General features: G+C 41.5%; 2 protein-coding genes across 2 annotated transcripts; both read right to left on the reverse strand.

Moving 5' to 3' along the window:
• Nucleotides 1-3,743: 3,743 nt before the first annotated feature.
• LOC112171042 (putative receptor-like protein kinase At3g47110) lies at nucleotides 3,744-7,736 on the reverse strand. The gene is made up of 3 exons (XM_040509938.1): nucleotides 5,049-7,736; nucleotides 4,096-4,578; nucleotides 3,744-3,956 (listed from the first exon to the last, which is right to left on the reverse strand). The coding sequence occupies exons 1-2, from the start codon at nucleotides 7,693-7,695 to the stop codon at nucleotides 4,103-4,105; spliced, it is 3,123 nt and encodes a 1,040-aa protein (XP_040365872.1). The 5' UTR covers nucleotides 7,696-7,736; the 3' UTR covers nucleotides 3,744-3,956; nucleotides 4,096-4,102.
• Nucleotides 7,737-10,892: 3,156 nt separating this feature from the next.
• LOC112182952 (mucin-1-like) lies at nucleotides 10,893-14,776 on the reverse strand. Its single transcript, XM_040507906.1, is given in 4 exon segments — nucleotides 10,893-11,150; nucleotides 11,259-11,425; nucleotides 11,457-12,258; nucleotides 14,627-14,776. Coding segments are annotated over 4 exon segments (1,377 nt in total).
• Between the last annotated feature and the right edge of the window lie 402 nt (nucleotides 14,777-15,178).

Here is a 15,178-nt window from a genome sequence, read left to right on the forward strand (position 1 = left end):
GCCTGCTTCTCCTAGTCCCAGGGCGGGCCCTGAACATTTTCCACATAACTTTTTTATTTTTTTAGGGAAACATGTCAACTCTTTTTATTGATTCAGTGAAATTACATATTGACCTACTCTTAGAGTTGTCAGAAAAGCCATTACTGATGCGCTGTAAAGCAGCACGCAATTTAACCCTTTAAAATGTCATCGTTAGTTTATGGTAAATAGGGATCGTTCTATCCGGGGATTGAGGGTACACCTGTAATTGTGTAAACAAATAAAGAAATTAAACAATAAAGTATTATTTACAAAAATAATATAAAGAATAGAAATATATACAAATAACTAAACAAAAGGGGGGTTTAAGAATTATGGTTTCGAAAATTAAACTAAATAAAATAAAGAGAATGTAAAAACACATTTACAAGGGTGGAACGTAAGGAACAAAGATCAAAACTACATCCATATGCCAGAAATCCGGTCACAATTCTAATAGTTGGTCATCTATGAGATGAGAATATATCAACCAAGAAACAAAGATCAAAGCAACCAATGTCCCTTATTTTACTTCCCTTTACACAATTGGTCAAGCAAAGCACCTAACCAATATATTTTGAAAACAGGTTTCACACAATCAAAGCAACCATGCAAACTCAAGTTTCAAATCATTAAGAGCAAGTGAAAGTTTAGTCAATAATTGTATTAATCCTAGTACACAAAGCATGTCTATTCAATAACACAAACCAATTAATTTCGACTTTTGTCCAAAGCCTTTACTACTTATTCGAATTAGGGTCACAAAGCATGAACCTAATTACTAGCTCCAATTATATGCAATCATTCTAAGTTGCGCACCAAAGAACAAAAACATATAAAAGTTTTCCATAAAACAAAATCAATTGATCAATCTCACATAAGTAACATATAAATCAACATATAGAAATCACAACTTTATTTCAAAACATATAAACGGGCTTTAAACTTTGCCCTTAACATTATTTGTTAACTAGAATTCATAGTTCTACAAATCGAAGCAAAGAAAACTAGAGAATGGACAGAAAATGGAGAGGAGATGGAGAGACAAAGAAGATGAAATGGGTGAAGGAAGAGATGTGTATATTTTCTTTGTCACCCTCCTCTATTTATTTATAGCCATGGAATAGAAATCTTCGACCAATAGGAATCCTCCACAAGCAATTCTAACTCAATTTGATTTAGAACTCCCAAAATATCTCTTTTAGGTTGTAGAAACCAAATTGAGTTAGAACTTCTTTGACAAAACAGATTTCCGGCAGACTTGACCTCAGTGCACTAAAATAGTCATAACGTCTTCTAGAAAATAGATATCGACGAGCTGTAAAAAGTTCTGGAAACTAGACATCCGTAGCTTTCCAACCATATAAAGATCATAATTTTCTGAGCTCTGATCGATTTGTGACACTCTGTTGAAGTTGACTGATCTGCACTGGCAGTTTTCCGAATCTATAATGGATTTGATTTTTAAAGCACAATTTGTGTTCAATTCGGTAATGATCTTCTTCAGACTTCTTAGATGCTTCCACATGTCTTCCACAGGTCTCCTAGTATGAGTAGATCTCCATTTTATCTGTAAAAACACTAACTAAGTTAAATTGATCAAGATAAAGGAAATAACTTAGTAAAATATAGGGTTTAAACATTATAAACGTCACATTTTATGCTCCTATCAATTACATAAGCAACTTAACTTTTTTTTATAGAACTTTATGAAGCTCATCCAAAATCTAATCAACACTACTATGGAAAACTCAAAAGCACTAGCAGACTACTCTTGATGACATATCTCAAAACTGAGAAGCTGCTGACTTCTTCCCCAAAAAGAAAGAAATCACCAGTATGTCAGTCATCCAATACCAATTAAAAGAAACTACGATAAAAAAGAAAAAACTCTCTCTCCAAAACCCTAGGCAGCGAGAAGTCTTCAGTTCCAGTGTATGCTTGGTCCAACGGCACGCCCTCGAGGCGGCGTCGTCAGACGGGCTAGAAGGGTCCTTGTGGCCGGGATTGCATGGTCTAGTTGGGGAGAAGGCTGCAGAATCGCAACGTTGGCGTTTGGAGGACTTCACTGCAAAGGGGAGCAGCGGGTTGATGGATGGGTGTCGGGGCTGATGTCGCCTGACCATAGGAAGGAGTGCGGACGTTTTACGGCGGTGTGGTGGGATCAGAGATTGCTTGAGGGTGGTGACTGGACGACGGCGTCGCTGTGATTCTCTGGTGGCCTATCTGATCTGTTGGACTTGATCCTATCAGATCGGATCGATCACTTGGTGGGATGTTCTGGCTCCGATCTGTGGAGGGGTGGAGTGGCTAGCCAGCAGGTGGATGGTGGTGCTGCTTCACGTGGATGATCGATATGGGAGGTGTCGGTCAGTTGTCCGTTCTGTACCCGAACTCGGCTTGGGCCGGTTGAACATTGGGTCTGGGCTTTGACCATCTTGTTGGTCTGGGCTTTGACCCTTGATCCAATTTACTTTTTTGTTTTGTTTAATTATTATTTACTTTTAGTATGCTACGGCTCTTTGCCTGAAATAATTCCCTACCACTCTTGGTTAGGGCGAAATGGGCTTTGTCCCGGTATGCTTGTCTGGCCTAGCGAGGCGGTGAGCTATTTGCTTGATCAAATGGACACAACCTCCTAGTGGCAGGATGAAATTGAGCGTCATCGGATTTATTTATTTGTGGCAACATAATGGGAAAGCTGTCCTATTTGTAATGATGTTTCTTCGTGATAGAGTTATCTTTCCGGTATGTCACCGTTATGTCAAAGCAAATGAAGTAGCCATTTGTACACTCTTTGCTAATTGGTGCTTGTTAGAATACATAGGTTTTGTAGGGAATCCTGGTATTATTTCAGGATGTTCTCTCTATGCTTATTGTAATTTGGGGTTCAGGCTCTATGTTCCCCCTTGTATTATGCAATTTCATTAATCAAGACATGAGGGCAGTCACACCAGCCCATTTTAAAAAAAAAAGATTATAAAAAAAATGCAAAATAAAGATTTGTCCCTAACAGGCCAAGCCCAACCATAGATCTCAAATCCTAACTAGGTTATCCTAACTAGGTTTGAAACCCATGCCCAATTGGAGGGCAAGACCAATATGAAATTACTAAAGATACTCAGACTGGACACTACTGCCACAGACCTGCCATTAACACCCTTATCTAGGCCAACGGCCCGTCGCATGACAGCATCTGAACCAAAATGGACATAAGCAGAGTACATGGAGCTCCATTGTTGGGCTGGGCTCTTACAACTTGCCAACGTGGTAACTTTACAATGGGTTCTCTAAGCAAGTTCTAACCTATTAAGTTTATCTCGAGCACCATAATAGAGTAGAAGGTGAACACAGTGATCTCACCCTTATTATTCTAGTACTGTTGTAAACTAGAACTTGGCATTTTAATGATTATACTAATTGTTTTTTTTTTTTCTTTCTCATAATGACTCTTTATTTAATGATGCATTATTCAATTTTGCAGAAAATGTGGGTGGCTGATTTAATTAGATGAAGGTAAGGTGTTTAAAGAAATGCCCTTTACAAGAAGAGGTGCTGGGTTGAATCGGAAGTGATGATTTTCCACTAACACCAATGTTAAGAAAATTACTCTTAGACTTATTGGTTTCCATTTACACAAAACAAAACAATACTACAGCTATGAATTGGACTGCTTTGCCTTTATTGATAATTCTCATAGACCCAATTGGATTACATCACTTATTACACATAAATAAGTACAACATTGATAGCCTCTATTGGATCTTAGGAGAATTCCACATAATAAGCAACTTATAACATAAAAATCGAAATCAAGCACTCACTTATTAGTTGCTACAACTTATTTCTTCCACACTTCCAAGTTATCATCCTGCCTTTAGACGTCTTCGTCAATAGCATAACTCACATAAAATTGACACCTTGCTTCCCATGCCATACTGTGTAAGTATTTTGGCACAAAAACATGATTATGCATTCATAAATAAGTAAGGAAGAATAAATAAATAAATAAATAAGCAATGAAAAAGAGCCCAAAAAAAATATATAGTTTTGTCATAAAGAAGAAAATAACAGCACCTATTGTTCAGCTTCTTCTTGGCCTTTCTTGACAGATGTCAACACCAGTGCAAGCATCTTTTATATGGTGTAGCTTCCTGTGGACCTCCTCCATAGACATTCTATTCCTTGGTGATTCTTCCGAGCATGCAAGTCCAATCTTAAGGGTTGGAAGTATGCACTTCCACACATAAGTGTTCATCTTGCTTAAATATTCATTGTCAATGTTTTCTTCAACTGCTTCGATTTCATTATTGTAACCACTGATGTAATTCACTACATTTTGTGATGTTGTAGGTGCTCTCTCTTCTAAAGTGGCAAGAAGAGTAGGATCTACAATCTCCATCACTCTTTCTGGTATGGCCATCTTGACAAAGTTATGGAGGTTCAAACCCTCTTTAAACATTTCGTCGATAGGTCTTCTTCCTGTGAACATTTGCAACACGAACACCCCATAACTATATACATCCCCTTGTCTTGATGGCTCAACACCACTCGCATACTCTGACTCACAAAACAATCAAGTATATATATTAGTTTTCCTTGTACAATTTGGAACCTAACTTATGTAGTATGGAAAGTTCTTTGTTGATCAGACTAGTATGAAAAATTTTTCATCATCAATGATTATTAATGGATGAATGTATTATACAAATGGATTCCAATTTTGGGTTGAGACAGAAAGTGAGATGAACTTCGTCATCCATATCTTTACTCTCTTTACAAAAAAAACATCATTTATGTCTTGCATTAATATTACAATCTTTGAGATGACGTATCTTATCTTGCTTGCCAACATGTATTTAGTCACTTGATAGGGCTTAAAATTTAAGTTGGTTGTCATTCCCACTGTGTCACATTGAGCATAAGCTACCATGCTTCTATTTCTCTATTCTTCTGTCTATAATTCTATTATCTTCAATAAACGTGTAGATAAAAATTTAAGAAATTATAAAGTAGTGGAAGATTATTACCTGGAGCAACATAGCCAATTGTTCCTTTTACCCCAACTGTGCTACTTTGATTTTGAGAGGAGTCCGTTATCGTTGAGATGAGTCTTGCTAACCCAAAGTCACCAACATGAGCAACCATGTCATCATCAAGAAGAACGTTGCTCGGCTTAATGTCGCAGTGAATGATTTGTGGTTCACAATGGTCATGAAGATAACACAACGCAGAAGCCACATCAACAACAATATTCAGTCTTTGAAGAAGGTTCAAACTCCTTGATTGGTTTTCTTTGTGCAGCCACTCCTCTAGACTTCCATTTGACATATTCTCAAAAACTAGAGCTTTGAAGTCATTACCATTGTAATCTGTGCTGGAGCAACATGTTAAGATCTTCACAAGGTTCCTGTGCCGGATATTTCTTAGTGCATTGCATTCTGCCATGAAACTCTTAGAAGCTCCTTTCTCTTTAAGGTTGAGGACCTTAATGGCAACAACATTGTTTTCTTCTTGATCAATAATCCCTTTGTATACAGAGCCAAAACCTCCTGATCCAATTTGATTGCTTAGAGAGAATCCGCCAGTAGCTTGATGAAGTGTATGGTATGAAACCTTTGGAAGGAATTTGATTGATGGCACTACAGATAGCGGTTTATTCTTTTGAGTTTTTCTCCTCCAATAAAGAGCTATGATCACTGCAAACAGAAGAGAGCATCCAGCGACTAAAGAAATTGTGAACTTTAGTTTGAAGCCGTGCAACTTTCTCTGCTTTGGGACTTTGATCGGGCATGTTGGTAGCTGCAATTCCGAAACACCACCACAAAGTTTGGTATTTCCATTCAATGATATTGCACTTGTATTTTGAAAAACTCCTCCTTTCGGTGCCTCACCCTCCAGATTATTAGACGAAAGGTTCAAATAATTCAAGAATGGAAGCCACTGTAGGTCTTTTGGAATATGTCCTGACAAGTTATTTTGTGAAAGATCTAGATACTGAAGACCTCTCAAAGCAGACAAAGAAGAAGGTATGATTCCTTGAAAGTGGTTCCCTTGTAGGTGAAGGAATTCAAGGCTCAGACAGCCTCCAATAATTTCTGGAATTCCTCCGGTCAAATTATTATAAGAGATGTCCAGTATATTGATATTCTTTAGCTTACCCACTTCCGCAGGCAGAATGCCAGTAAGCGAGTTTTGTGATAAGTTGAGCAAGAGAGAGAAGGAGGACAGACCAATGACCTGTGATGGTATATCTCCACTAAGCTTATTGTGTGATATATCCATCACCTGCAGATTTTTGCAGTTACCAATATTTGGAGGAATGCTTCCTTCTAATTCATTTTCAAACATAGTGAGTTGAAACAATTGGGTGAGGTTCCCTAAGAAAGATGGGAACCGACTTGATAATCTATTGGAATGTAAATATAATATTTGCAGCTTTTGTAACTTCCCAAGAGAAGCTGGAATGGTACCTGTGAACAAGTTTTCTTGCAAGCTCAAGACTATTAAATTGCTAAGATTTTCTAATGTTTCAGGAATCATTCCCTCTATTTGATTGCCTGCAAGGTAGAGTTGAGTCAGTTGGGTTGAGAGATTGGCTACAGAATTAGGTAAAACACCTCCAAAATTGTTTTTACTCAGAGAAAGCTGCAACAGATCGCTGCAATTTGTCAAGGATGTTATAAATCCCAAATCATTTGATGAATTAGTTCCTAGATTATTCTTAGTTATTCTGAGCCTCTGGAGATTTGGAAAATTTCCAAAACTTACGGGAAGTTGGCCAACAAAATTATTTTCCCCAAAATCAAGCTTTTGAAGCTGAGAAGCATTGGACAGTGAAGCTGGGATTTGTCCAGAGAATTCATTTCCGGCAAGGTACAGTATTTGGAGATTAGGCATGTTGAGGCGTGGAATACTGCCCTTAAATTTATTATATGAAATTGAGAAGGCATTCATAGATGATATGTTAAAAAGGGAGGGAGGGATCAAACCAGAGAGATTATTGAGACCAATTCCAAAGATTGATAGACTTCTCAATCGGCCTAGCGCCTCTGGAACAGTGCCCACCAAATTGTTCTCTTCCATGAAAAGTACAGTGATTGATGAAAGATTTCCCAATGAAGGTGGGATGCCTCCTGTCAGATTATTTATCTGAAAATCAAGATACACAAGCTTCATCAATGAGCCAATCTCTGAAGGAATTTTGCCGGTAAGGCGGTTTCGTCCAATATTTATGATGCTCAGTTCCGCACAGAAGGTCAGGTTGACTGGAATTCCCCCCTCCAACATGTTGGTATCGAGATTGAGATGTCGGAGCCGGAATAAATGTTCAACTTGTTGCGGAATCTTGCTAGAGAAGCTGTTGTTTTGAAGGTTGATGAACCTAAGAAAGGAGAGGTTGCCAATGTATGGTGATATGGTTCCGTGCAAAGCAGCGTGTGGTAGGTAGACGGCTGTTACTCTTTGATGCCGTCTGCCACAAGCAATTCCAGGCCATTTGCAGTAATAAACGGAGTCATTCCATGAGTTCAACAGCCCATCTGGATCAGAGGCTATGCAATCTTTGAATTTTAGCAAAGCCAAGCGATCGGTTTCATTGCCAAATGAACTTACAACAGTGGTGAGTTGTAAAAAGTTGATGAAAAGGATGACATGAAGGTATGTGAAACTCTCCATTAAGTTTGTATAAGCAACGGAAAGCTAGTCAGCAGGTGATGGGAATATTATTCAAGGCAAATCAACTTGAGCTTTCAAAATGTGGTATTTAACAACCTTTACATGTAGTAGTAGTCTTATGCAATGGCTCATCAGTAATTAGTTACATCAAATAAATATTGGTAACGTTAGTATTGACGCCGACTGAAGACTCGGACTTGATTGGAAAGAGGAGGGGACATGGCCGAATTTTAAATTAGCGGTGGAAGAAACTTGGAAGCAGCTAGCCCTGCCCTAATCAAGTCAGGAAAGTGGTCTAAAAGCTAATGATTACTAATTGGTTTATTGTAATATCTTTGAGACTCATGTTTTGGTGGGTAATTAAGCACCTAGACCAAGTCGTTCTACTTTATCAGAGCCAATTACCCATGAGAAATAAGGTTCATGCCAGTGCTACTACTGGATTACTATAATACAGGAAATGAAATGTTTAATAGGAGCATCTTCTCCAAAAAAAAAATGTTTAATAGGAGCATCTTCTCAAAAAAAAAATGTTTAATAGGAGCAACATGAGAAAGGGAGTGTTTTCATGAATCGGATGAGAATAGGGTCTAACGTACCCACCCAAAATTAATTTAGTAAATTAACAAAACTTGAAATCCCACCACGATTAGATCGATTTCATTCATTATGGAGATTCAAAAAACCTTGCAAAAGGTCCAAAGGCTTGGCCTATGATGATTGTGATGCCCTTCAGCTAGACTAGTGTGTTTTAATATTACTGTCATCTCTCTTTACGACTACTTATATTCTTGTAACCCAAACACTAGACAGCAGTAACTTTAGACTGAAATTTATCTCAACTTTGGATTATTTTCTACTGTCATTCGAGACTTTAGGAAAATTTTCATGTGAAGTGTAAAAGTTTTTGGTGGTCAAGATCCTGATCTTTTTAACGCGGTAGCGGTGCCGCAACCTCTCAGATAAAACACACTAGCATATGTTTGAGCCCAAAAGTATTTTTGGCAATATCCTTTAAGAGAATTGAGCATAGCAGGCCGAAACCTGCGGCCCAAAAATAAGCCTACTCGGGTTTGGGTTACAACTTCGCCCATTCCAGAGTCTATGAGGAAAACAAGCCCTCGTAGGATTCAAATAGCAGAGACCAATTAGGAATCTTCAATCAATAATCCTTATATAGCAAGGAACTACTGAAACCCTAAGTATATATACCAGGTTTCAAGGGTAAACAACACACAACTCTTCAATCAACTAATCACACAGATTATCCAAAGTCTCTCCGGAGCGACCTACCTTCAACCTAGTTGAAACCAGCGAAGCAAGGTAACGGCCTAGCTAGCAACCCAGCGAAGCTAAAGTCACGCTTTAGCAAAATCCATGTTTTCTTCTACTTCCCAGCGATTGCTCTGCTCAAACTACAACGTCGAGTATCGACTCGGTGACGCAAGAGATCACACCACAAGTCCTTATCCATAAGGCAGAGAGAAAAACCCTGTGACGAGGTTTGTCCTCTCCTCGTCCACAACGTTTAAGAAGAAGTCAGGTCAAGGGATGCCCTGACGACTACACTGCACAATGTTGGCACGCTCACGCATTCAAAAGAGAATATTTGCTAGCCAGACTGGTTTTGAGCCAAGCAGCATCAAGAGGAAAACCGTGGTTGGTGGTCTTTGCTCCTCCGTGCCTAAGTCAGTGAGTTTATTTATGTTGACAGAGTAGTGTTAGGTAAGTAATAAATGAAGAGAAAATGAGAGACATTTTATAGGTGAAGTGAAGAGCGGCCTCACTTTGTTTCTGACGTGTGGGACTGATGTGCTTCGGTTATATGCCTTCGGACTTCTCTAGGAGGTGATGTTTGTGCGGCGCGCGGCGGCACCTCAAGGAGTGTTTCGGCCTGAGGCTTGGCTCAAGCGAGAGCCTGCCCTGCAGTATTCCCTAGGGTCACACATGCTTGGTCATTTCAACAATAGGAAGCAACTACAAGTCGGTGCTGATTTTGCTCAGCTGTACCTTCTATGTACAAGTCCCCTGTGAAGGAATCTTGGTTGGAGAGTTACTAACGCTGAAGCGTGACTTCAGGCCGTTCATTGACCATAATCACTGCGAGTCGTCGTCAATCATGTATTTTGTCTAAGTGAACGTGGAGATTACTGTCATTAAAGCATTATGTTCCGCTAGCTCTTGGCGAATGGTTGTGGACCATGGACGTTGTGGAGTCTTGAATGGTAACATGGTTACTCTGCTCTACTGAGATACATTATTATTATTTTTCACTCGTTTATAAAGGGATGTATGTTTTAACGGCGACCTTCGTTTGTAGAGGCAAATAAGGTTTGAGTGCGCTAACGAAGAATGCGTTAACGGAGATTCTTAATCATCTTGGTCTTCAGATATAATCTGTAAGTTTTGTTTATTCCCTTGATATTTCCACCTCTCACACAAAGAAAGTCGGATTTTGCATCAAAATTTACGGTGGGATCTGTGGAGAAAAAAGATGATTCATCAAGAACTAAGGGCCGAATTTCAAACCTATTCCATCTTGTCTATTTTGTGTGCAGGATAGAGTATGCAGTACTTAAGTAGACCTAACATGTGAGAACTCAAAAACATTCTTGGATCAAAGTGATGCCATATATCAAGAAGTGAAATTAGTTCATTAGAAAAGAGCAAATGGTGTGACCATTTATATGATGGAAGACCGAGCTGCAGCACAAAAATGCTAGATAATTCATTGTTGAAAGTCCGGAATTTGGAAATCGATTAATTCATAGTGGGTTGTCCATTTATGCAGTGAAACTAAATATTCAAAAAGCTTCCACAGTCCTGAAGAAAGTAGTCGTTCAGAAGTAACAAATACTACTGGAGAAACAATAAAATAAGGAAACAGGCAGCAGTATAATCTCTGGTTTTCAATAACGTGGTTGAAGGTTTTAATACATCTATCCGCAAAATAAGCCAAGAAAGACTGTTAGACAATAAACTAGATTCCCTAAATATTACAAAAGTCATGAATTACATCGCTGACAACATTTCCAGTAAACTTTACAATAAGCATACTAGCATAGAGGCAAAATTCTGGTCAGGTCTCAGGAAATTGGCTTTCTTTTGATTATCTAGATGTGATTATTAGAACCCAAAATAAGAATGCAAGATAGATTAGAGATGCACGTTTCATGAAATTGTAATCCTCAAAGCCATCACCTACCATGCACACTGGCAGGAGATCGACCACCTCTCTCACTGCCAATATCATCTTCTACTCCACTCGCATCTAAACAAAGGCCATTGTTGTTTACACTGACTTCAGAGCTATCATTACTGTTGGTGGCAAGAGGAGAATCTGAAACACTAACCGTTCTGCTTCGTGCAGGCCCTAATCTCACACTGTCCATAGAGGATGCAGGAATATTTGTCATCAACGGCCGCAAATTACCAGGAATGCTTCGCCTTATATCCTGCAGTCAAAAGTTGAAATAGGAAACTATTAACTAAGACGCTGGGGATTCTAGGTTTAACTAATACTGGGAGGTACACCAAATAATAAAACGCAAAGGAATGCTTACCATGTGATGTATAGCCATATCAAGGGATTTCTTTGAGAGTGATCTACCAAAGCCTGAACTGTCTGGGGATGACGATGACTTCCCAGAGTGGTTCCCATGAGGAGATTGTTTGTCATCGTGCTTGGGGGGCGCCAGTTTCCGCATATTTATTACCCGCTCAACCATTTTTGTTCCCATTAACTTTAGAATGCCCGCGACTGAATGGAGGAATAGAGCTCCCGCTTATATGAGTACTGCCATTGGGAGTCCTTCCTCTTGAAGGAGAGCATGATTTCCTTCTTGGTCTTCCAGGAGGACCAGGCTCAATGGAAGAAGATCTAGAGCTGGGTGCTCCTGGCCTACCTCTGGAAGCTGAAAGTGGTCTATCAGGAAGTGTTGTCCTTAAATTTGGTGGGGCATCCATCGAGAAACCAGGCAATTCCGAGGGCTTCCATGGTCTAGATTTCACTGTAGGCGATGCGCCATGTGATGGCACCGGATTTCTTGTTGCTGAGGGAATAGGCTTCGAAACTGAAGGAGAGGGCTTTGATGTAGGAGCTGATATACTAGGTGTATTGGATGGCATGGACGGTCAACGAGTTGGTGTTGATGATCTTGATACAGATTTGGGTGGGGGCACGGTAGGTCTGCTAGTTGGTGTTGAAGATCTTGCCGTCGACATTGACGGTGTGGAGAATCTTGAGGGAATTGTAGATTTAGTTGCAGGAATTGTGGATTTAGTTCCAGGGATTGCGAATTTAATTGTGGAAACTGAGGGCTTGGCTGCAGAAACCGTGGACTTGGTTAGTGTTGCTCGAGAAGTAGGTGTTGACGATCTTGAAGGTTTAGGAGCTGAAGTCACTGTGGGGCGTCCAGTTGGTGTTGCAGGTCTTGATCCTGGACCCCCAGATGATGAGGGCCTCCGGATACCTGAACTTGAAGAATTCAACCCAGGGGAAGAAGCTGATTGGTTAGATATTAAGTTGCTCCTAGCAGCAGTCTCTGGCTGGGGGTTTGCTAACTATGAGCACAAGAAAGAAATGACTAAGCAACAATAAATGAATCTCGAGCACAACTAGAAGTAAAAAATCCTCAACAGAAAATTGCCATGAACTCCACACTTATTTCAGAGACCAAGGTAAATGCAAGACAACATTGTTATTTCTAGAGATTTCAACATTCTATGTTCAACAGTAGTAAAATGTTCTCAACTTAATGTTATTTCAAATGCAATTAATAAGCTGAGTGTCACGGGCCGACTTTACACGCAGCGGAATTAGCCCGTGCGGCGCCAAGGTTCCTCTTGAACCGAGGCCAGCCTACTTCCTTACTTCCTTGATACTCCATTTTTCTCTTTCTTTCTGTGTGCTTCTCTTGTCAACTTGTCCCTTTCCACATCATCCCCTTACTTGTTGGGGCTTACCAACGAAAGCTACTCACACATGAGTCTCACATCTTGTGACTAATCGATCGCTTCCTTGTGTCTAGCTTGTCTCCCAAGACACTCGCCCAACCGATAGGCTTTCATGTCATCCCGGCTTGAGTCAGCCCATTACTGACCCGCGTGCATCCCGCACGTCGATAGCAAGTAGCATGACCGTGTACCGAGACTAAGTTGGCATTCACACTTCTTCCTTGAGTCACTCCTTAGTAGCTCGCACATCTTCCTCACTTCGTGGGCATCTCTCGCACCACACATCCAACTTCAAGACAACACATGTCTTGCATGTTCCACCTCGTAGGCATCACTTATGCGACCCACTCGGTCTTCAGCTCAAGGGCAACCCATGTCCACGTACTTTGGCTTTGTGCGCCTCGTCCACGCACCATACTTGACAGCACGTGTCTACTTACTTCCTCTTGTGCATCCCCGGCACAATCCTATGAACTCATAGGCAACACATGTTTTCTTCCTGCACCTCATGAGCACCACTAGTGCAACTCACTCGGCTCCTGGACACCGCCTGCCGTCGTATCTTGCCTCGCGAGTATCCTTTGTACAACCCACTTGGCTCTTAGGCAACACATGCCCTCATACTTCGCCTCATGGACATCACCTAGATAGCCCATTCGGCCCATGGGTAACACTTGTCTGTATACTCAACCCTTGAGTACCAGCCTGACCAGCCATCGAGGCCATGTGGCCTGTCCCATCTAACAAGGCTACCGTGTTCCCTTCTTAATGACTGTCATGGCTCCAAGGCATAATCTAGCCCGTAGGCCAATCCCCCAAGATAGCATACCGTCTTGCTTGTTGGCACGCCACTTGAGCGAGCAACTCATCCTTGATGCCCCTCTAAAGCTTCCTTCAATCTAGCACGGGGTCGCCCCTCCCGTGCTTGCTGGCATCCCATTGTTTTGGACAAGGTCGAACCCTAACACATGCCCACGTCGCTTGCTCCGTGGCCAATGAGCACCACGAGGTCCCGACATATCTTCCGTAAGCCCACATGTTTGTCTAACGCCGATGGCATAAGGATCGCCCTCATACGAACCTCGACCCCGACGTCGACCCGCAATATCAGCCTTTCGGCCAATACTGTCCACGAGACTTCCTGACTCGTGGAAACATATGCCGCCCCTTTCTGACGACATATGCCCGGTCTCCTAGGCCCCCACGGGTGCCCGGGAGAAGCTCACTTAGTGCCCCATGAAGGCCAGCACCGGGGGTGGTGGAGAGCTTGACACCATGTCTCCCCCCTATAGAGCATATCTGGCTTACATGAAACATTTGGGAGGAAACATCAAAATAGCCGAGGAGACTAATTGTCCATAACTAATTCACAGAAAATCCAAATGACATACCGTCAAGTGCGTTGAACTCTTTTCGACGTCCCGGATATTTCTCGTGTTTTGAGTTTTTCCAAATTCCAAGCCGAAGTACCTCGAACCAGAACTTCCACTTAATTACGACAATGCCACTCATCCTCGCTTTACCTTCAAGCTCGCCCTTGGGCTTCCAAGGCTCGCCCCCGCTCGGCTTTTCCCTCACAAAGTGTCACGATAGCACTACTCTTAAGTGCGGCTCGTGACATCCTCCCCCACTTATAATGTCAATGCCCTCATTGACGTGCGCTCCATCTTTTCTTCCAGATGCTCTATAGGCTTGCAAACACAGATGATTCATTCACTGACTATGTCCCTCCATTCTTGGAATCACATCTCGTGACGACCTTCTCGCGCTCACACATGAACTTGGCAAATGACACTCCCGTCACAACCTTCTCGCGCCCATTTATGAACTTGGCCAGAGACAACAAACGCGCCACTCGCGTACTTCAACTTCTGCATCAGCCATCTAGAGTAAATATTCCACCACCGCACGTGTTCTTACCTTCTTCCCTAATCATGCTGGCTCCTCTCCTGGACTCCCAGCTTCTCTTTCTTACTTCTTCCCAAACTCCTCTTTGGCCAGACACCCTGCACTCTCTCAGTTGCATCTTGTGGGTTGTCTGCCATCCTGAACCATCTTCGGTTCCAGACCTCCTTGCACTCACGTAGTTGCTCAGAGTCTGCTTTTTCTTTCTTTCAATGTCCATGCGATATTCTCACAAACTTTGATGGGAGTGTGTTCCTCTAGACGAGGCTTTCTGGCTCCCCGCATATCTGCGGCACCCTGTTTATAATTTCGGCCGGGGAGGGTGTGTCCCTTTCGGACAAAAGACTTTTTACCAATTATGCCCATAACACTCCACTTACATTTGTGATCATCCCGCATGTCCCTTCAAAACCCACGACCACTATGGTCTCTGATCTTCACTCTCATTGTGGAATTTACACCATCCTCATCTCAACAAGGCTTTCTCCTACCTTTATCACATGCACTTCTCGCATGCTTGGCCGTCATGGCCTCTGATCTTCACTTGCTCGACCCACTTTGGTCATTGCATAAGCTTACTGAAAACCAGAAGGAAGGTTACTTAACTCACTTTCTCTTGACT

Source organism: Rosa chinensis, chromosome 1 (assembly GCF_002994745.2).
Source record: "Rosa chinensis cultivar Old Blush chromosome 1, RchiOBHm-V2, whole genome shotgun sequence".
Taxonomy (NCBI): Eukaryota; Viridiplantae; Streptophyta; class Magnoliopsida; order Rosales; family Rosaceae; genus Rosa; species Rosa chinensis.

Excerpts from the sequence above, each read along its gene's own strand:
- LOC112171042 (XM_040509938.1), bottom strand. The coding sequence starts at position 7,695 with ATGGAGAGTTTCACATACCTTCATGTCATCCTTTTCATCAACTTTTTA. Across the intron at positions 4,579-5,048 it reads AATTGGCTATGTTGCTCCAG|AGTATGCGAGTGGTGTTGAG; the intron begins GTAATAATCTTC and ends TTTGTGAGTCAG.